The following is a 23,330-nucleotide window of genomic DNA, read 5'->3' on the forward strand; positions in this document are numbered from 1 at the left end:
GCTAGAAATTCGAAGGCATAATATATTAACTCATCGCACTGCAGGTCATGCTCAGTAAAGAAATAAATGTACGATGTCAGTAAAGAATTTGCCATGCAGATTAAAAATTATTTAACTGATAGATCTTGAATAAATGTATGTAGGGAATACCTGTCCAAACACAGCAATTTTTTGAGGCCCTACAGGGATCTATATGCTTATAGAGTGGATAGGAGTGACGACATTTGCGTTGGCAGTAATGTAGCTTGCTTGCTTGGTAAACTAAACTTGTCTAAAAATGGGCATTTTAATATAGCAAAAATACAGGCAGCATACAAAATTAGTGGTTGCACTTCACAGGGCAGTAGTTGTGAAAGCAACTTTGTGGTTGGGGTGAAGATACAGCTGAACTTACCTCGCCGCGCCGAGGCAGCGACGGAGAGAGGTAACGGGGCTTGGGCTTACGCACCCCTCGGCGTCAGCTGGGGTGATTCTTATTGCACTTGCTCTTAACGTTTGTGATGTTGTTAGTAGAACTGGGTGCCAGCCTGGAGCCCGAGTATCGTTTAATGCTGCTGACAAATTGGAAGGGATTCAGAGGAGTTCCAGTAACGCGTAGAAAACCTGCCTTGTGTCTAGGAACTCGTTTATCCAAGAGAACTTTAAGGGTTTTGCTGAAGATCAATAAGCATCTTTAAGAGGCAAGAGGGTAATGGGATCCAGCCGTTCACGTACACAGTAAAGATAAGGGGGAGGTGGGCATGGGGAGAACTGCTGTTGTTGTGACCTGTTCACTTCTAATCACCCTTTGCTGAGCGTCCAGGTCAGCCCAGCTCCACTACGTAGAACTGCAAATATTTTTACTGGCTCCGTGCTTGCCTGTTGGTAAGACAGGGTTAGCTTGGCTAATCTTAGCTGAAAGGAAAAAATTAGTTTCTGTCTTGATGCTGTCCATAACTTTATTTTAAAATCTTGATATTCTAAACAATTTCTCCCCTCTTTTTTTTCTAGGGCACCAATGCCTCTGCTCTGGAAAAAGACATTGGCCCAGAGCAGTTTCCAATCAATGAACACTACTTTGGATTGGTCAATGTAAGTACTATTTTCAGTAGGCAAACCATACACAGAATTATAGCTTCGATGTTACCTGAACTTTCAGTGTTTCCCCCCCCCAGTCCTGTTCAATGGTGAGACTGTGTTTTTTTGAAAAAGTGCTGCTCTTGTTCCAATTTTAGGTAAAGTGGGTTGCAAAACTGTATCAGATGTTTGAAGACGGCTTCATATGCCCCCAGGGAAAACAGTTTACTCTGCTATGAATGATTCCAGGGATTAGAACTTACACTTCTGTAAAGTTACAAGTCTATTTTAGCTATGAAACCTGAGGGAGGAAGTGATGGAAGTGTGTACAAGCGTAGGTACAGCAGGCTGCATTGGAGACACTCTTAGGAGGAGCTTCTTTTATCTGATTAAGCAGAAGATGAGTGGAAAGGCTGTTTAATCACTTGTTTGCTCCCATAGAAATGAAACAGATATAGTAATTCTTTCCTTTAAAAACATTTGTCATTCTGCTACCGAGCAGGAAGACAGAGCCCAGCAAGAGTATATTAACACATGGAAACAAGCTTAATGAGATACACTACAATAAAGATATCTCTTGCAAATAGAAACTTTTACTTTCTATCCTAGTTAATTTAGAACACCATTTTTTCATTCTGTGAATCATCAGGGGTGGGCGTTGAAAGACATTCCTACAGCAGCTGTATGGCGAAATGGCTGGTACGTGGCAAGGGCACTGAAGCCAGAAATTGAATGAAACAACTGGTTTTACTGTGGTGCACAGGGAATAAGATTGCTTTTAATTTTACATGGCAGTTTGGGAACACCTGCTACTGCAACTCGGTGCTGCAGGCATTGTATTTTTGCCGGCCGTTTCGGGAAAATGTATTATCATACAAGGCCCAACAGAAAAAGAAGGAAAACCTCCTGACTTGCCTGGCAGATCTTTTCCACAGTATTGCTACTCAGAAGAAGAAAGTTGGAGTTATTCCACCAAAGAAGTTCATATCAAGGTTGCGAAAAGAGAACGGTGAGTGCACATCTGGAATCCTCTCTGACATTCATACACTGATCAGGAATGTACAAATAAATGTTGGGCATTGTGGTCATAGTAATCAGGTGTTCAGGCTAGAGTTGTAAATTGCTTTTAGTACTTTTGGGGGTTTAGATATGAATATTTTAGTGTCAGTGTACATGATATTGTGCTTGAAATGACCGTACCAGGCTTCCTAAGTTGCCAGAGGTGCATGAATGAAGGATGTTTTCACAGCTTGGTGGGACAGACCGCACTGTATGGTGAGCCAGGGCTGGGAACAGGGGACTCTGCTGTGATTTCCTAATTATATTTTTGTGGAGCACGGCAGAGTGAAATGTTGAGGGCGGTTGGCCGTGCAGAAACTGTGTGACCTAGGAAAGCCACAGGCACCTCCAACCCAAAACAGCCTGGAGGAGAGGTAACTCTAGGGATGTGGTACGAGTCAAACACCTGGAAGAAATTGCTTGCTGGTGACAGAGTATTAGTGGCCAGACTGTTCATTCCAGTGCAGGCATTTGAAAGTGTGACAAAGTGAGCCCTGAGTCATCCAGTCATAATTGCCCCCACACTGTTGGGGATCACTTTTAGGGACTGGATCTTACGTTTTCAGCTTTGTTAAATTAGGGCCAGACTCGGTATTTCTTAACCTGCTTATGTGTCCAGGCTGGACACTGCAAAGCTGAAGGATCTGTGCAATATTTTCTGAGGAAATCCACGTGAGCTTTTTCAGGAACAGGGGGATAAAAATACACAGATCTTGGGAACACAGATTCCTTTTTCTTCAACGTGGTGGGCAAATTACACCTTCACTGGAAAAGTCTGTAGCAAATCACCACTGAGATACTCTCCCCTCCTCCTGCAAGCATTTCTTCTTGAAGACAACAACTCTCTGCTCATCAGATTTGTGTGTGGAAAATGAGCTTTGATAGATGATGGTATTATTACTGTCTGTGGTGGGTTAACTTTGGCTGGCTGCAAGGTGCCCACCAAGCCTGTCTCTCACCATCCTCTTCAGCAGGACGGGGAGAGAAGATGGTGAAAAACCTAGTGCATTGAGACAAAGGCAGTTTAATTAAAAAAAGCAATGGCCGCGTGCAGAAGCAAAGCAAAACCAGAGGAGCTTTATTCTCTGTCTCCCATCAACAGGTGATTTCCAACCGTTCCCTGGGAAGCAGGGCCTTGGTATGCATAGGAGTTACTCTGGAAGACAAATTTCTTAATAATGAATGCCCCCTCCTTAGCTTTTATTGCTGAACACAAAGTCACATAGGGTGGAATATCCTTTTGGTCATTTTGAGTGAGCTTCCCCAGCTATGTCCCCTCCCATCCTCTCCTCCACCACCAGTCAAGCAGCCTTTGGTGGGGAAGGAGGGGTTGGAGAGACAGCCTTGGTGCTGTGTGAGCCCTTCTCAGCAGCAGCCTAAACATGGGTGCGTTGGCAGCACCCTTCTAACCCTGTGTACAGAGCACAGCACGGTAAGGGCTGCTGCGAGGAAGGGTAACACCATCCCAGCGTGACACAAGGCACTAGCACGTGTCAGCACCCATCATCAGCAGCTTCCCCAGGCGTGTGTCACACTGCCCAGACTCTGCGATGTTCCCCAGTGTCGGAGGGACTGGGAATAGGCGGGTGGGAGTCAGTGCTGCCTAAAGCTTGGCATCTCGTCTAAGGAATTAGTTTAGGATAAGTCACCCTCCAGCTTTCTTCATTGACTGCAGCTGGAGCCTACACAAGCGATTCCAAAGAAGAGCGTAACCTTTCAGAGAGCTAAAGTCAGGTGAGATGAAGCTTTCCCCCAGAGCAGCTTCACCGAAGCCAGCGTGACTGCAAAACCGCTCTTCTTTGGCACGATTCTAAATACTTTGCTCAGCAAGGGCCAGTACACAAAGTTGGAAAGAAATAATCAATTTAGTTTGCTTTCTTGAAGGAAAGGGTGCACTCAGCTTTAGAAATCTCAACTCTCTCCTTCACAGATCTCTTTGACAACTACATGCAGCAGGATGCACATGAGTTTTTAAATTACCTGCTCAACACCGTCGCGGACATTCTGCAGGAGGAGAAGAAACAAGAGAAGCAAAATGGGAAACTGAAAAATGGCAACATGAATGAAGCTGAAGAGAACAATAAACAAGAACTCACCTGGGTGCATGAGATTTTTCAGGGAACACTGACTAACGAAACTAGATGTTTGAACTGTGAAACCGTAAGCATTGGGATAGATTTTTTTTTTTTGGTTGTTGTCCATTAATAGATAGATACATTTTATATATATAAATATATGAATCTTTTCAGACATCTGAGAATTGTGGATATTCCTGTAGACTTTACTTCTTGAAGTGAGTATATTCTTTTCTAAAAATTTTTTTTTTCTAAGCATTACTTGGTTAATTTATGCCAAGTCTTGCTGTCCTAATACATATCTTTACAGTTAAAATCCTTGCTAGTTAATCAATACCCTGCCTTGTTGCCGTAACTTCGGGAGAAGATATTCACATCATTATTCCGTGAATAAGTGCAATGTTAAGATGAGTTTGTGTTAATTCAATCCTAAGAATGTGACTGGCATACAGAGGGTTTGTTGTTTACAAACCATATGTTTTCGTTTATCTTCCTAATATTTTCTAGGCAATGCTCTCAGTTTGAAGTCTCTTATGTTTGAAGTATGAGTAAAATTTAGTTTTAGTTAGGAAACTGGGTTGCAAGCCTCCTGTCGATTTCTGTGGTTTTAAATCACATGCTCCTACTGAAAGAAAAAAAAAAACATTTTGAAAAATCTTCCTCTCTGTGAAGTTGCTATGTGAAAGAGTAACCAAGACAGGAAAAAAATCTGTTTTGGGGAGAACAGTGGCACCGGCTTTCCAAAAAGGTTGGAACTAACTTTGCCCAGTCTTTACTTTGTAAAAGATAGATGTCAGGGATGAACTAGTTTTCTCAGCTCCTTCTGTAGATGCTGGAGACTGCAGAGGAGCTCCTGCAGGAAGCTCTCTCCATCTGTCTCTAGGCTGCTTCACGAAACAGAAAGTTTTTAGCAGCATCAGGTATTCTGCTTCACACAGCTTGGCCTGGCTCCGTGGTGTTACTGAGCTGTTGCAATTGTTGGTGCAGCAATGCGGTGAACTGGGCCAGCAAACTGGTCTGGCCTAAGAATAGCTCAAACTGGTACTGCTACCAAGGGCTTCCTCTAAAGAAAATGCAGCTTTAGATTAACCGCATTAAGGTGGGAGAAGGTGCCCGGAGAAGGTGTCTTCTGACAGCAAACTGAGATGAAATAGCTGACTTTAGACAGCTGAAGTTAGCTGAGATAAACACTACCCAGGCCCTACCAGATGTGTAAAAGAACATATTCTGATATTTCTAATCATAGAGAATATCTCTATACTGCAAGAAAATAGGACTTCTCCGGGGGTATTGGGCGGGGCGGGGGGAAGAGATACAGTGACAATCCATACAAAAGAAGGGGCTGGGTCAAGTTTGGGACAAGCTTGTAGAAGTGAAAACATGACAGAGAGATTGAAAGTTAATCCTTTAATCTATTTCAATTGTAAAAACCCAAGTAATAATAGCAAGTTAAAATAAGTGAAAGGGTAGAACTATTTTTTAGCTGACAAGCTTCAAAGGGTTGTGGCCTAATTCTAAATTAATATCCAGCGTTTACTCAGACAAACTGTACCGAAGTCAGGATGTGTCCCTGGGTAACAGCGAAACGGCACAACACCCTATTTGTAATCCAAAGTGAGCAAGCTTTATGGAAAAAATAGCACTAGGCATTGCTGCTGCAGGAAGGCTTGTCTGTAGCTTGCTGTGATTGCAGGAATGCACTATACAGAATCACAGAATCACAGAATCACAGCATGGCAGGGGTTGGCAGGGACCTCTGTGGGTCACCCACCCCAACCCCCTGCCCAAGCAGGGTCACCCAGAGCAGGCTGCACAGCACCACGTCCAGGCGGGGCTGGAATATCTCCAGAGAAGGAGACTCCACAACCTCCCTGGGCAGCCTGGGCCAGGGCTCCGTCACCCTCAGAGGGAAGAAGTTCTTGCTCGTGTTCAGCTGGAGCTTCCTCTGCTTCAGTTTGTGCCCATTGCCCCTTGTCCTGTTGCTGGGCACCACTGAAAAGAGCTTGGCCCCATCCTCCTGACACCCACCCTTGAGATATTTGTAAGTATATATTAGGTCCCCTCACAACTACTCAGGAGACTTCTACAGGTTATTTTGCTTGTGTTAGTGTGTTTTGAAATCTTTGGGAAATAGGAAAATGGATTAAAAGGTGTCCCTTTGCTAAAATATTCTTATGTAGTGCATGAAGAATCATTTGGATCCCAGCAGTTCTTCTTCCCACTTACAAAAAGTGCATTTGAATCTGGTTTTTCAGCTACCTTTAGTTTTGGTCTGTGTTATTCTAGCTGCAGCTAGATGATCGTCCTCTTTTAGCAGATATTTGATGTGCTGAAAGCAATAACAAAATTCCTAGCTTAGTGGCATTCAGCTGAAACCCTGCACATGCCAAAGACTTTTCCAAGTATTTAACCTCTTTCTCCCTAGGCGGTGTGTCTGAGGGAGGATTTTGCTTTGACGAACTGCTGTTCATTTTAATCGCGTGCGCGGTGTGCCTCTGTGTGTCTTTCTTAATATCAAAATTCATCCTACTGAAGGTGTTCCTCTGGATTCAGGACTGCATTCAGCACGTTTACAGGATCCCTGACATAACGCAAAGACGAGCTGAAATTAGTACATAACATCCACATCTGTAGAATTGCAGGAATCGGAGCAGGGGGGACTTGCGTCAGGACGATGGATTCAGCCCCTCTCTGAAGTTCTTGTTTTGAGCTTCACTGTCCTATCATCTGATTTAGTTATTCTAAGGGATGTAGTCACAGGAGGCAAAATACGGAGTGTTGATGCAGCATTTCATAAACAGAATTGGTTGTTATGAATAGGACTAAATTCATGTGCAGTAAGTAATTCTGCAGTGTTTTTGTCTCAGTTGAAGTATTAAGACAAGAAAGAATCTGTTTGGAAGTTGGGTTTTTCTTCCATGACTTCATCTTCAAGATCAAACACTTTAAGCAAAAAATCATCTTCAAAGCTGAAATCAAGATCTGTCATTCTGAAAACATTTGGGGATACTTTTTTAAAATAAAAACTCCTTATTAGAATTTTTCTCTTCTTGTTCCATCTAAAAATTATTGGCAAAAATCAAATTGATTGATCACTGTGCCATTTTGACGATTAATATTTTAATTTTTTAAGCAAAATTATTGACCAGGAACAATATTGAATGGGGAAATGCAGCTGTGTCAACCAGAAATATAAAACCAGCCTTTTGAATGCTCACTGGAGAGAAAATATAACATGGTTAAATATGACGTTTCGTGACAGATGCTTTTTTGGAAAATAATTTTGTTGCATCCTTAACAGTGGAAATAATTAATGTAGGACATAAACTGTGATTATATAGTGTAATATATTATACAAAGGATAAATAAAATTCCAGTAAAATATGAAACTAAGCTGTGTTGCATAACAAGGGAACACAAGTAATGAACCAGTCACATCTAATTATAGGGGATGATGGTCCCCCTTTAATGAGCAGTAGGGTGCAGTCACTGGCCCATGATTGGTGGGCTCCGAGCAGTGGAACAGACAGAAGTTAAATTATACAGAAGATTAAATTGTAGATTTACTAATAAATGTAATCACACCAAATTAGAAAAAAAATTGAAAGGCATTGAAATTCATTATTATTGTGTAATTTAATTCTGCAGAAATTGCTCTATCTTTAGCATTTGCACATAGACATAAACAGCATTTAGATGTCTGGCATTTTACTAAGTCTCTGTTTTACGTCTATATTTTTTGCAACAGGTTAGTAGCAAAGACGAAGATTTTCTTGACCTTTCTGTTGATGTGGAGCAGAACACATCAATTACACACTGTCTAAGGTAAATGGATGCATCTCTTTGGCAGATGGTTCTGTCTGACTTTGCTAAATCTTCCAAGTCTGGTAGGCACAGAAAAGAGAAGAACATTGGGTTTTGAGTTTTTCCTAAGCAGAAGAAAAAGACCGTAAACTGAATGCTTCCTCTAACCACAAAATATACATTAATGAATTTTGTTTTACTAACTTTTTTTTCAATGTATGTATTTGAAAGAGAAAAAAAAATCATCTCTTGGGGAGAATAATTGATTGCCTTGTCATCTGGAAGAATCGCTGCAGAATAATAATTGGCTTCAAAGGGATTCAAGTGTGCTTATCTTTAAGTTTCTGCTGAACTGCTTTGTTGATTAGGAGTTATGTGCATATTAAAAGTTAAGTGTGTGCTTTGCACAGTGAGTGCTAGAGTCCCTAGAGAGCAAAAGATTTCCAAAATCTACTTATCTGTTTTATAAGTTTCTTATTCTGTGTCTCATCCTAAAATTGCGGAGAGAAGTCATTCTAAGTTTCAGTTCTGCTCCTAGCACACTCTGAACTATTAGACATATACTTCAGAGATCAAATTAATTTTCAGACTTGAATGGATGGTTATTTTGCGAGATTTAAAATATCCAGAGTTCTGGCATTGATACAACAGACTGATACCTAGATTTAAGACAGTATGTTGCTGCTCTAAGGTGATGATTATCAGCTGGTCAGATTACTCTTTCAAGCTCCAAAACTGCTACCAAGTTTGAAATTGCATGTAACAGTTACTCTGGAATGCCTGGGAAGCCTTGCCTGACATCTCACCTCAAGCCGAGAGTTACAGAAAGAGAAAGCACATGAGGCACTAGCAACCGTTTCCTGACTCTAGTTGGAGGCCACAGAATCACAGAATCGTGGGGGTTGGCAGGGACCTCTGTGGGTCACCCAGCCCAACCCCCTGCCCAAGCAGGGTCACCCAGAGCAGGCTGCACAGCACCGCGTCCAGGCGGGTCTGGAATATCTCCAGAGAAGGAGACTCCACAGCCTCCCTGGGCAGCCTGGGCCAGGGCTCCGTCACCCTCAGAGGGAAGAAGTTCTTCCTCATGTTCAGCTGGAGCTTCCTCTGCTTCAGTTTGTGCCCATTGCCCCTTGTCCTGTCGCTGGGCACCACTGAAAAGAGCTTGGCCCCGTCCTCCTGACACCCACCCTGCAGATAATTGTAGGCATTTCTGAAGTCCCCTCTCAGCCTTCTCTTCTCCAGGCTGAACAAGCCCAGCTCCCTCAGCCTCTCCTCGTAGGAGAGACGTTCCAGTCCCCTCCTCATCCTCGCAGCCCTCTGCTGGACTCTCTCCAGTAGCTCCTCATCTTTCTTGAACTGGGGAGCCCAGCACTGGACACAGCACTGCAGATGGGGCCTCCCCAGAGCAGAGCAGAGGGGGAGGAGAACCTTCCTCGACCTGCTGGCAGCAGTCCCCTAGAATTTGAGAAGGAAAAAACTTACTGTTTAAAAAGTTTTAAAAACTTTAAAGTGCTATACACAGTAAGTTGTTTCCTTCTCAACTGCTGCTCGGTCTCCAGCAGATTACTGTAGCAGCCCTTAGCCCTCGGGTGGTCCACACTGCAGTAACCAGCCTCCTGTTAAAAAGTGAGCAAAGAAGCGAGGAGTGGCATTGGAAAGGAGTGCAGTATTTTCTTTTTTTTGGTGTCGTGTCTTTGTCTGTTCATGGTCACCGATAACTGAATCAGTATTGGTACTGCAGGCTTTTGTTTTCACACTTAGAAGTTCTTCACAGTAGCCACTACTTTGAACTTGGTTTTGTCGACATTACTTACCTTTCCCTATAGTGTTCAAACTCAGTTGGAAATCACACTGACGTGCAAGGAGGCTGAAGCGTGCGTCTTCTGAGGTCCTTTCCAAACCGAGATGTTATTGGGTGCTGTGATACTTACTGCAGACTGAGCACTGACTTTTGCTTACAGCTTAGTCTGGTGAGCTTGTTAGAATCTGCTGTTGCACAGAAGTTACCATCTGTCCTTCAGCTTTCTCCAGTGTTTTATCGAATTTCCTAGCTGTTAAGCTTCCTGGAAACGTTTTGTTTGGAAAGTGGATTTTATGCAAAGGCACAGAGTACTTCAGTAAAATACCGATAGCGTTTCCATCCCTGAGCAGCCAGTGGCTGTGTCTTACGACGTGGAAGAACTGCATCTGCACTGCTGCTACCAACGGGTTGGAGTTAAACGGGACCCCAGGAGGCTAGCCCCTACCTCCACCTCGGGCAGGATGCTTGTCCAGCCTCTTCCAAAAGATCTTTTAGCAGTAGTAGCTCGGTTGCCTACCCCAGTCCTTCCTGCTCTTTCTACTAACAAGTTCTTCCCGCTGTGTAATGTGAACCTTCCCTGTTTCAGTTCAAGCCCATTTCTACTTGCCCTGTGTACTCTGGCCATAAACTACCGGTTGCTCCCCTTCCTCTTAGCAGCAGCCTTTTATGTACAGGAAGAAAGCCATCACTTCTGGACTAGATGACCTCTAGGGGTCCCTTCCAACCCAAAACTTTCTGTGATTCTATGATTCTTGCAGTTAAACAGCTGAAGGTCATGCAACCTTTCCTTCACAGGCTACCTTCTCTCTATCTCTGCTCAGGTTCATTACTCTTCGGCCTTCTTTCCAATTGAACCTCTCTCTTGAGCTCTGTCTTTCTCGAAGTGCGGTTGCCTAAAAGTAGGCACGATATACCAGCAGGGATCTACATAACCCTGAGAAGAATGGATGCCCCAAAAAGTTTGTTTGTGCATCCCAGTGTAGTATCTGCCTTTACTCCAACAGCATGGCATACGTTTTGAAGTCCACCCATTGCTCCTTTCAGAAATAAAGGGAAGCAAAATCCCAGTTTTCTTTTCCTTGGGGTGGGAGGTGCAGGTTGCTGTTTACAGATTTAACCGGGAGAGAATCATCACCTATCATCTATTCTGATTGCCTTTTACAATAGCAGCACGTCTACCTCTGTTTAGAAAACATATCTTCAGTTAGAATATGGATTTCCTCTCCTTGCTCTATGGTATGCATTATTAAACAAAGTGTAAGTGCTCTTGTGGCTTCTGTTAATAGGAGCAGCCAAGCTGTGACTCTTTTGGGAAACTGCTGTTTCCCTTTTTTTAACAACTGCTTTGCTGTGTCTTTACAGCTTTAAGGGCTACCGCATTGAAAAGGTAAATTAGAGAAAAACAGTGCAAGGTAACATTTAAGTAGAATTAAATTCTTTGCCGCTGCAGATTAATGTTCTTTTTAGTTATTTCTGTAGCTTTTCAGATTGAAAAGGTCCTTGTGTACACAAGAGGTCCAAAGAATACAAGCCTCTGGCATAGTCTAACTCCGCAGGGTAGACAGTCGAGCCTGAAGCAATAGAAGTCTAAGAACAAATAAAGTCCCATTTTGAGATAGCTGAACCTCCACCTGTATCATGTTGGGGGCTTCAGCTCCTAATACAGGGCTGTTGTAGCAGCCAGGTACCTTGATTTCCTTTGCAAGCCCCAGTACAGTTGCTTTAGATGTTTTAGAAAACCCAACTCAACGGAGAGAGGATTTCATCCTGTGTGTTTTTTTAGGGTTCCATTTCATCAGCCCAAGCAGAGCTAAAGTGTTAAGGTCCTGTAAGAACTGATGACTGTATTTATTTACAGAGACTTCAGTAACACAGAGACATTATGTAGTGAACAGAAATACTACTGTGAAACTTGCTGCAGTAAACAAGAGGCACAGAAAAGGTAAGCGAAGAGCAGGCTATTTCACCGTGTCCCTCCTGGGCTTTGACAAACCTTCTCCTCGATGTCTATTGTGGTTAGATACCTAGAAGCCTTACACCCCAATTCCATTCTCTGTACGGGCCAGAGAGCCTACAGACTCAAAGCTATTACCCATGTCTTAGTCTAGAAAATACTGCTAGTTAACTGCTCTTACTTACAAAGTGCTCTTGCAATGCCAACATTTCTTCATTAAGCAAAGACAGAATGGCTTTGGACTGGTCAGGTCTTTATCATACGCTCTCTAATGGTTTCACAGGATGAGAGTGAAAAAGCTGCCAATGATTCTTGCCTTACACCTCAAGAGATTCAAGTACATGGAGCAATTGCACAGGTATACGAAGCTGTCTTACCGCGTGGTGTTTCCTCTGGAGTTACGGCTCTTCAACACGTCCGGCGACGCTGTCAACTTAGATCGGATGTACGATTTGGTAGCCGTTGTTGTTCACTGTGGAAGGTAAGATGCTTTCACGTACACCTGGAGCTGCTGGCAGAGCTTTGCCAAGGGCAGAGGCATACCTGACAAAACGCGGGGAGAGTGGGAGGGAGGACACAAACCCTGCTGCTGCACCAACTTCCCTGTGCCTTGGGCTGAACCTCTTAGCTCCCCTCCTCATAGTAGATCTGTACTTGTTTAACATTTCAGGCCTCCAAAAGTCACAAGATTAACTTAAATTAGTGGAGCTGTCTCCTTCCTCGTCAGCCCACTTAGAAAGCATTGGAGATGGGACTTGCGAGGGTCAGATGCTGCTAGCATGTAGGCCCTATGGCAGATCACCTTGGTCTCCTGTCCAGGCAATGACGGTGACGGCTTTAATAAAGCTTCTCACATACAGGGTGTTGTCCAGCATGAAACAAACAGAAAAAATCCTTGGTGCTCTAGGAATACCACTTGTTCTCCCTCTTCTTAAAGACTGTGTGTAACTAAATATTCACAGCTGATACCAAACTATTTGCCCCCTTAAGTTTAGTTCCTAATGTTTTAAAAATATTTGCAACAGTTGATGCTTACCATAAGCAAATCGTGAAGTGCTCTACAGGTTAATTTGCGAAAGGCTGTGGCCCAGATGAGAAAAACACATTTAGCTTTCAGTTGATGAAGTCTTTGCATCGAGTCAGTGAAAAGGAGAAAGGAGTAAATGTCTACTGTACCACCAGGGGTGGGTTTACGATATTCTTCATAAGGTTCAGTTAGAATTCAGTCTTCTTGCATATAGAAGTGTGACTTCTCAAAATGGGCTTAACAGCATTTTCTAAGATTTTGAGGTCTGTGTTTTTGCTTCGCTTTCCAGCGGACCGAATCGGGGACATTATATCACTATTGTGAAAAGTCATGGATTTTGGCTCTTGTTTGATGATGACATTGTAGAGGTCAGTATGCTGAAGGTCAAGAGCACAACTTCTGGGTTTATGTTATCTCCTCCATTTGGGATTAAAATTCTGATCCAGGTGTGGGTAAGGATCACTAGGCTGCAAAGCCACAGTTTGGTTGGAATGTGACATTTAGCTCAACTCTGATAGGAAGCAAGACTGCGAACAGAATTATTAATCCTGTAGTTCTTACTCTGTCAATGTCAGACGGGGCTGCTTGATTTCAGACCAACATCAAACTTTTTTAATATCAGACTTCAAGGGTTTATTTTGGATTGTTTTCTATATCTAATAAAATCAATTTAATTCATTAAAACCCAAAATATCCAGGAGCAGTGTTGCAATCCTTGGCAATATCACTTTTGAAAAATTGGACTGGGTAAAGCTAGCATTGCTGTAGAATTTTAATTTTCAAACAATTGGGAAATTACAAGAAAGTCAGGATTCTGTAGTCGATCTGGGTTTGTCTGAAGGCAAATTAGAGCAGGCTCTGGTGCACAGCTATGACAGATTCCACTTCAGCATTCTGCAGTTCACTGCCTAAGCAAGCCCTCGATGTCATTGTGGCACCTTGGCAAAACCGAGGTCTGGAGTCTGATTTCCCGGGAGTAAACCCAGTGGAGGAAAGTCAGCACTGGGACATCGCGTGGGGCATGCCTTGAGGAGGGTTTCTGGAAATTTCAGAAAGGTGGGATCACATGGTCACGTGTCTGTGTTTAAACAGTGCTCACTGCTGCTTTTCAAGGCGTCTCTCTGTTGTTGGGAAAAGCCTAATTCAGTCAGGGTCACAAACATTTGTATTGACTTCCGTGAGTGAGACCAGCAGGGCTCAGCCTCTGAACGTCACCCTTTCACTGCTTAAATTTCAAACAGCATTTGTTAATTGCTACCCTGAAACAAACAACTGAATTTGTCTTCTGTGTTTATACAGTTGTTTAATCCGTGTTTGGGATATGTTTTACCCAACAGCACAGTAATTTTTTTTTTTTTTTTTGTCTCCAGAAAATAGATGCTCAAGCTATTGAAGAATTCTATGGTCTGACCTCTGATATATCAAAAAATTCAGAGTCTGGCTATATTTTATTCTATCAATCAAGAGAGTGACTCGGCAAACAGTGACAATTGCGCACAACGATGTTGCACATGAAAGAAGGTGATGGCCCCCCTGAACTGACTTCTACGTAGACCACATCTTGTGTGGCTGAACAACGACACACTCTGTCTCCTATTAAAGGGTCTATGTGGTATTGGCTATAACCGTCCGTTTTTGACATACGGAACTTTGTTTTGGGGAGGGGGGGATTGTTTGTAGTTTTGAAGTCTGATTGAAGAGTTAATTGCAGTCAGATTCGAGTGGAATTTGTCCGGACTAACATTTACAGATAGTCAGATTTGGATGTCAACTGTTAAACCCCATCCAGCTAGAGCAGTATTTTATATGGAAGCGTTCATTGCATTTAGGACGGAGTTGTTTAAAACTTTCTAAACGGCTTTGGGGTGTGTTGACTTACAAAGCATTCCTTTAAATACATCCTGATGTATACTTACCCATTTTAAGTGTAAGGAAAAAAATCTGCTTCATGATGACTGGAGTTGGGGTTCTATAGGGGATATTTTTACATGTTGCTCTCTGCTACAAAAACGATTTTCTTCCAAAGTTGCTTAGGCTCTGGGTTGTTAAAAGCTTTCAGTGCATAACCTCAGGCCTAAAATTCACACAGGGATTTAAATTGCAGTGGAACTAAGCAATTCTGCGTGTCCAGTCACTTTGTTTATTATGAGATAGTACAGACGAGGTGAGATTTCAGAACTTACAGAGCACTGGAATAAAGGGAGCAAGATGACACATATGACATGGATATAAACTCCATTCATAGAGAATGAGTTTATCTTTCTGTTAAAATGATGTCATAGGTGGTTTACTTCATTGAGTTTGCAGAGATTGCAACACTGCTCACGTATAACATACCCATCAGGACTGAAATTACACAGTCCGTTTAATTAAGAGTTGTTTGTACGATACATAAGACACAGCTTGATCCTGCAATTTGCTGGATATCTGTAAGTCCTGTTTCCATTTCTCAAGACAGATTCCATTTCATAGCAACATAACATAATACAGAACAACCATTAGTTTACACACACATAATTTTGGCCAGGTTTGACAGCGTTTGGTTCACCACAGAAACGGATATGGCTCTGGAGAGCCTGATTTTAAAAACATCAAAAGGCTTCGTTTGTGATTTTACTGGGCGAATGTGGCTGGCACTGGTCATGCACTGGCTAACTAAATTGCTGGACTTGCATACAGGAGTTTGGCAAAGGATGACTGTAGAAGCAAGTATCAACAGGGTACGAGCAGGGATCGATAGCAGGTTGAGGCAGCGGTAACACTGGGTCGCTACTGTGCTTGGTCTGCCACTTTCACCCCATTATACAGTTCTCCAACTCCAGTAGCCAAATTCCTGTTCCAGTGAAGTCACCAGCAAAAACACTCTTCTTGTATACAGGGGGACTGACAGTTGGTTCTAGTATTTACAAGGAAAGAGTCTCATCTCACAGAATTTCCTTCTACCTGTTGTATTTCATTCACTCTCATGTAGTATTTATTAGACAATGTTGCTTTTGGTCCTGCTTTTCTTAACGAAGCCTGCCTGCCATCCATGGCCAACACTCCGTTTCAAGACAAGGTTTTTGAAGTGCGGCTAAATCTTGTATTTTAGTCTTCTGTAGGAAAGAGAATAACTTCTTTGATTGTAATCTACTGTGAATGTGAAATATCTTTTGTTAAAGAATGGTGAAAATAATAACTTCTACTGTAACATCAGTTGAAGTTCAGTACGATTTATGAACGGCTGTTTTGTAAACTAAGGAAATGTAGCACTTTACACTGAATGAGAAACAGAAATGGACTTTTCATCTAACGTTATCTGTGACTTATCATGTTATTATACCGATACAGGAAAACAGACGTAGAATGTAACCTTAGAGCACTTACTTAGGTGAATAACAGCGGTGGTCTACGGAGCTCCCCCACGTGAATGAAGGCTGGTGGGCAGGCTCAGGACACGCAGGGTCAGGAGGCAGCTCTCATTCTTGGCGTTAGAGAGAAATGCTCGGTCTCTGACGCACAAGACGGACGTCTTGCATCTTACACAACTCGCGCTGAGGCCCAGGAGCTTTGCCTCCGAAACGCTAAACCTCCAAATCGCTCTTTAATGGATTTATTTATAAGCACTCAGAATTTCCACATAAAAATACAATTATCACTTGCCTTTTAAACTGGGTAAGGTTTCCTCCTTGTGAATGAAGGCATTTTCTAGATCAGCTCTAACCAGTGCTGGTCCACGGGTCTGTCCTTCGCAGTTTCCTGCTGAACGTTCTTAGGGCATTCTTCAACTTTATAACAAGCAACAGAAAGCATATCATTTGAATGTTTAGGGCTCACGTTTATACAAAAAGCAAATTTTCGTAAAAATAACTTTAAAATCAGTTCAATTTTAGGTAAAGTTTTCCATATTTCAACTGACTTATCTGAAAATAGATTTTTTAAATGTTAATAATATGAATTAATATTTAAATGCTAAAGTACAGGATAATCATCTTTGGTTTTCTCCAGCTGTAAGACAGCACTAAGATGTAAAATACACAGATGGTTGCAGAGAGTAAAATTACTAGAATAAGCTTTTTCACAAAATACGAAAAACCATTTTAAACTCTGGCCTGTGAAAAGATGACAACACTGATATCACACCAGCCCGACATCACTGGTCGGACACCAGCTCTGAAAAACTCTGGAATATTCGCTTTGTGCTAACAGCAGCTAAACCGAGGAGCGTTTTCTTTTGATGGAACAAAAAATTGCGGTCACAATTCTATAAATGATGCCAGTCAGCAATCTCAGTCCAGCCACAGCTGCCCAGCGCGGCGGCACGAACGGCGCCGGGTCAGGCGGCAGAGCGCCGGGGTCCGAATCAGCACCTCGGTACGGGCTTGGCAGGGTCGGGAGCCTCACAGGAACAATCATACGATATCAAGTATTTTAGCTGATTAAATAAAAAGTAATCGCCATTCTCTTACGCTTAGGCATAGTTTTCCAGTCCCTTACGAAAGAACAGAAGAATATCTAGGACAACAAAAGCTTTTCAGCCAGCAGCTAGGAAACAAAATTGTAGCACAGATGTCTAACAGTATTTAGTGCTTTCCTAAAATGACTACTTTTACGGGTTCGGAATATATTAGGCCTGATGACATCTGAAGTCTTCTACTTGTTTCACACGTAGTTGTCCGTTTATAAACCTCACTGCTCTGTTCTCACTTAGAGAAAAGAACATTTTTATCCTGTGCTGGTTTTCCACTGAACCCAAAGCAGCACTGCAGTGCTGATGAATCGGTTAGCTTCGAGGATGAGCTCAGACCTCAACTTTCATGTTTCACAGAACAGGCTGTCAGGATTTTATGTAATTTCTATTTTGGGGATGCAGCAGAAGGAGGCAGAAGAGGGGAGTGATGGAGAAACCATAGCAGTGAAGCAGAACACCTTGTTGAAATGAAGTCCCAGAATTACTCCTGCCAAATTTATTTTAGTAATGTCCCGTTAGCTCAGAGCAGTAGATTACAACTTAAAAGTCTTGATCCTTTAGCAGCTGGAGTAAAGAAATTAAAGCAGTAGGTGTTTCCTTCCCATTAGATTTAATAAAGATACTGAAGACTTAACAGCTAGAACTGAAATTCGCGTTCCGTGGTGGGTCTAAAGCGCTACCCCAAGCTGCCTTTTGTCTTCAGGCACTGCATTTCAGTCACCCCCTGCTAGAGCATCACACGCTCGGGACCTGAGCCGGCAGCCCGCACCCGTGGGTGCCTCGGTGCCTCGCAGCAGCAGCCCCGTCTCGTTCTGCCACTCATTTGCTGCTCGCTGCTGACAGGCGTGACCAATTTCTTACAGTCGAATGCCTTCTCGAAATTCGAAGTTTTGGCTGTGTACCTGTTCTTGGCTAGTACCTTTTCCCAGTGTTTGTTTTAATTTATTTCTCTTTTGTTCGTCTCGTGTTGTCTTTGTATAATAACTTATGGAGTTAATAATATTAGTTTTCTGTTTTAATTTTGATGTAGTTTGTTTTTTAAAAATGTAATCAACGCGAGCACTTTAAGCAACGATGTCAATCTTGTGAAATTCCAATCGGCTTCGCATTTCGCCTGCGTCTTTTCGTTTTTGCGGCTGTTTGCTTGTGATCCCATGTCTCCAGTTATGACCCAATATCCATTTTTAGACCTGTAGTCCCAGTCTGGGTTGTGAATTTGGGAAGCCCGCAGTAGTTAGCACACGTTTGTTCATACATGACAAGGACGCGGTATTTACGGCGGTACAAGTACCGCTACGTAGCGGGGTGTACCTGAGGAGCGGCACTCGCAGGGCACATGGCACAGCCTTCTTTGCACTCTGCCTGCTCACCCATCCGGGAGCGGCTGGAATGCTTTCAGCTTATGTTAGCAATGACTAGAATTTACAAAAGCTCCACTTCTCGGAGGAGAATTCTCTTCTACCAAACACAGAGTTCGCTGTCAATCAGCTGATGATGCAGGTATTGCTCTCTTTGCCTTTTTACCTGGCTCGAGTACGAATAATCTTAAAAGCCACATTTATTCTTGGCCCTGGTGTGAGTGCTGTCAAGGAGAGCAATCTTCCTGCGTCTTGCATCTCTCTGCTTGGGCTCATAGAAAGGGAAGATGTAATGAAGCAGAGTAAGTGCTGGTGTAAAAAACCCACACTGTCCTTCAAAGACACTGGATGCTTCTTAAGGGCCACCATCTGTGGTATCCACATCCAAAAGTCAGTGACTTCGTGTTGTTAATGCAAGCGTCATTCTTAGATTTTCAGACATTGCATTCTCTTTGACCAACAGAATGACCAGGACTTTCTCCTGTTGCACCCGTTCTGTTGCTGAGATGTTTCTTCTCTATTTATCATGGTGCTTAAGATTGACATAGCCCTTGGGAAGCCTCGACAGACACCCTTTTAATTTCTTTCCAGTTAACATGCGTGACTTCAAAGAGATTGCTTGAACCTGTCCACAAGACTTCTTCAGACTAACAGGCTCCTTTTGCATGCAAGGACACCCATCCAGAGGTATGTGCCCACCTGAGGGGACCATCTGGGCTCAGCCCACACCTTTTTACACGCTAATCATTCTGTACCCCCTAGGAGGAATGATTTAATACGAAACCACACACAACTCCCTTTAGTCATGGTCTCAGAGTTGCTACAATTCTTTAATAGTTCTGCTTCATTTGGTTATCAAGACTGAGACTATCGTACAATGTAAAATAAATCAGCCTCTGTGTGCCATTCCCAGTGGTCGATTTAACAGCCTCACACTTCTGACGAAGGCTGGTGCAGGTGTCAACTCCACTACACGGAAGAATATTAAAAAGTGACTTTTCTGTGATAGCGTGGCAGGTCTGTAGGAGGAGCTGGGCTGGCACGCAGCTTCCTAACCCTCAGCTTGTACCCAGCTGAAGCCGGCGCTCTGTCCTCCGGATAGTCATAGAGTCATACAATCACAGAATGGTTTGGAAGGGACCTTAAAGATCATCTGGTTCCAACCCCCCTGCCACGAGCAGGGACATCTTCCACCAGCCCAGGCTGCTCAGAGCTCCATCCAACCTGGCCTTGAACCCTGCCAGGGAGGGGGCAGCCACAGCTTCTCTGGGCAACCTGGGCCAGTGTTTCACCACCCTCAGGGGGAAAATTTCTTCCTAATATCTGATCTAAATCTGCCCTCTTTTAGTTTAGAGCCATTCCCCCTTGTCCTATCCCTACCCACCCTTGTGAAAAGCCCCTCTCCGTCCTTCCTGTAGCCCCTTCAGGCACTGGAAGAATCCTAACCCTTCTCCTCGGGGTTCCAAAGCAGCAGGAGCAAACCCTTTGTGAAGACACCCCACAGTTCGCTGAAACATCTTGCTTGCCACAGTAGATAAATAAGGAGCATTTGCAACCCCTCTCTCCTTTTTCCCCCCAAACCTCATTAATAGCTGTGAGTTCCTTAAAGAGGCTGAGTTTTAGCACTACCTTTGCTGTTCGCAATGGTCTTCGTATTTGCACATGTCCCCAGGCAGGCTGTGTTCACATGCTCAGTCGTTTCCTACTTCTCTCTCAACGCTCGTTCTAAGAGCAAGAGCGACAGCAGGGCAGCCACCTTACAGGTTCGAGTCCTTTTCCTGGAGACATTTTTCTAGCTTCAGTGGCTTTTGTTGCAGAAGACCTAACACAAGCTCCATAACTTCTCTGTGACTCTCTAGGAGTAAAGTCACCATATGATGTACGAATAGGAGTGTAGGGCAGGAGGAAGAAGAAAGAGAAGAGGAAGAAATATGGAAAGGACATTTTTTTCAGACACTTTGAATATGTATATCTGTTTGTAAATACATAGTCCCTCTCTACCTTGTCAAAACAACGCAATCGTAATAAAACTACTTCGATATTTTGTGCTAGTTTTTTAAGTGGAATGAGAGGTAGTAAAACTATTAGGCACACAACTGGGGACACATAAAAATACTGAATTTCTAGTAAAGCGTACAATACACGGTGTATGTGTACAGGCGAGTATCTGCTCTTTTTAATCATGTACATGTAATTAAACCCTGCACTACCTGCAGAACTGTAAGATAAATGTCATGTTGGTTATTAAGGTTGTAACATAAGAAAACAGTATTTTCTCCTGTTAACCTGTTTATATTTTACATAAAATAAACTCCCGAGCTGATCTTGCTTCCATTCTACTTGCTTTGAACTCAGCTGGAGCCAGACTAAGGCCGAACAGCGATGCTGGTTTCTTCTCAACAAGCTGCTGAACCTCAGGTACCTGTATTCTTACAGAGGGTGGGACTGCTGATCCGGGCATTTTAATTCATTTAATTAAGCCATTGAGTTTTAAATCACAGAATCACAGAATGGTCAGGGTTGGCAGGGACCTCTGTGGGTCACCCAGCCCAACCCCCCTGCTGAAGCAGGGTCACCCAGAGCAGGCTGCACAGCACCGCGTCCAGGCAGGGCTGGAATATCTCCAGAGAAGGAGACTCCACAGCCTCCCTGGGCAGCCTGGGCCAGTGCTCCGTCACCCTCAGAGGGAAGAAGTTCTTCCTCGTGTTCAGCTGGAGCTTCCTCTGCTTCAGTTTGTGCCCATTGCCCCTTGTCCTGTCGCTGGGCACCACTGAAAAGAGCTTGGCCCCATCCTCCTGACACCCACCCTTAAGATATTTGTAAGCATTTATTAGGTCCCCTCTCAGCCTTCTCTTCTTCAGGCTGAACAAGCCCAGCTCCCTCAGCCTCTCCTCGTAGGAGAGACGTTCCAGTCCCCTCACCATCCTTGTAGCCCTTCAGAGAATATTTCACCATTTGGGCTAACTGCCTCCAAAGTGCCTTGAGGGAACTCAATTTTCACGAGCCGCCTTGGTGGAATATCCGTACGACTGCGGGGCTGAGCTGGACCTGGAGAAAGCACATCACTGACCTTGCCGGCGTTACCGAGAACAGCTCAGACTGAACAGGACAAAACGCAGCCAGGACTGAACGATCTTTTGCACCAGGGAACAACGAGAATCCCAAGCGCCTTTAGCCTGGGATTTGACCTGTGGCTACCAGAGTGGGAAAGGGTTTTGCCAATGAGGTCTAAAATGCCTTCAGTTCGAAAGGCTCCCGTAATCTGCTCGTTTTCCTGAAGTTATTAATTCGACAACACAATTTACTTTCTCAAAAGTGAGGTAAATAAAAGGCTGAAGTTTCTTGCTCTTGTCTAAATGGATTCTTGTTATTCCCTCAGAATCATTTAGAGAACCAAAACCAAACGTAGCTGGCAAACGTCGTGTTCAGTGTATAGCTAAGGTGCTAGAAGATTTATAGCACATCAGACCTTCAAAGGGCCAGGCTGAAAAACACATCATATCTTACACTACAGATTTCCTCTCAAACTGAAAACCTTGAAGCACCTTCAAACTTATTCCTAAGCTATCAGAACATAACCTTTTAACTGCAGGACGGAGGCAGAAATTTAAAACACAGCAGATGACTGAAATAAATAAATTGCAATTCTGTACTTTTAAAGTATTTTAAAGAAATAAAATTTGTAGAGTATTTATAAAGAAACCAAGAAAAGTGCTCCAAGAGCAAGGTTCACTGTCACTGTACGTGTGCTCCGCTAAAATGGCTCTCACTTCAGAAACGCGATTTCCCAGCAGCTGTATGATGTTTGCCTGGGTTTCTGGTCCTTATTTTTTGGTAGGAGGTAAATTACTCACTTTAAATTAGACTGGGTCATGTTCTGTGTACCAGGTAAACAGAGAAATGCTAAAAATATAATTTCAGCTTGACTGAAAACTCAGATATGATAGGTGAAAATGACAAGATTCCTCATTTAAATAGACTCACCTGACATGAAACAACCTTTATTAGACATGGCTAAATGTGTGGCATGGAAGACCATGTTTCTGGAGATGTTAATTTCCTTGAATGTCTGTGTGCAATTTAAAAATCAAGTAAAAATTTTTAAAGAAGAAAGGCAGGACAACCATTTTCATGACATGTAAGTATACATATAGGCTAACAGAACATTTCAATTATCTGTTCTGAAAAATGTTCCTCTTCACTTCTTAATTTTGTATCAAATAGTAGGTTACTCTCACGTTGTTAAAGTCCACTCACCCTCACTGCGTGACTTGTTCAGCTGCTCTGCTGCCACCCAAGATCTTCCAGCTTTCTTCAGCCCAAAGCGACCGCAGGCTCGTGTCCTCACTGTCCACGGGAGATCTCTGCAGCACAGGCTGTGGGGCCAGGGACCCTCTGCAGACCTGCAGCCTCGCCGCTCCTTCCTCCCGGGGCATGCCAGACTGGCGACAGCTCTGCCCACTCCACACCTAGGCAGCTTCAATACACATTTTCCCCAAGCTCGTCTTTCCAGGAACACACGATGCGCTAGTTTTGTATTGTTTCTGCTATAGAATCATGGTGCTTGACATAGGAAAACACATTAGCAGGTCTAGAAAATCATAGAAACATAGAATCATAGAATGGTAAGGGTTGGAAGGGACCTTAAAAGATCATCTGGTTCCAACCCCCCTGCCATGAGCAGGGGCATCTTCCACCAGCCCAGGGTGCTCAGAGCTCCAGCCAACCTGGCCTTGAACCCTGCCA

At 43.4% G+C, this 23,330-nt stretch overlaps 1 protein-coding gene across 1 annotated transcript in view; it reads left to right on the forward strand.

The window, feature by feature from the left end:
- Positions 1-20,907, forward strand: part of USP46 (ubiquitin specific peptidase 46) — a 32,962-nt gene extending 12,055 nt beyond the window's left edge. Inside the window, exons 2-9 of the mRNA XM_075421999.1 lie at positions 991-1,071; positions 1,852-2,065; positions 4,046-4,275; positions 7,939-8,015; positions 11,654-11,737; positions 12,033-12,230; positions 13,066-13,144; positions 14,147-20,907. Coding sequence (XP_075278114.1) covers positions 991-1,071; positions 1,852-2,065; positions 4,046-4,275; positions 7,939-8,015; positions 11,654-11,737; positions 12,033-12,230; positions 13,066-13,144; positions 14,147-14,248 — 1,065 coding nt within the window. The 3' untranslated portion in view covers positions 14,249-20,907. The remainder of the gene's footprint in view (positions 1-990; positions 1,072-1,851; positions 2,066-4,045; positions 4,276-7,938; positions 8,016-11,653; positions 11,738-12,032; positions 12,231-13,065; positions 13,145-14,146) is intronic.
- Positions 20,908-23,330: the final 2,423 nt, after the last annotated feature.

This window comes from Opisthocomus hoazin, chromosome 5, assembly GCF_030867145.1.
Source record: "Opisthocomus hoazin isolate bOpiHoa1 chromosome 5, bOpiHoa1.hap1, whole genome shotgun sequence".
NCBI classification, from domain to species: Eukaryota; Metazoa; Chordata; class Aves; order Opisthocomiformes; family Opisthocomidae; genus Opisthocomus; species Opisthocomus hoazin.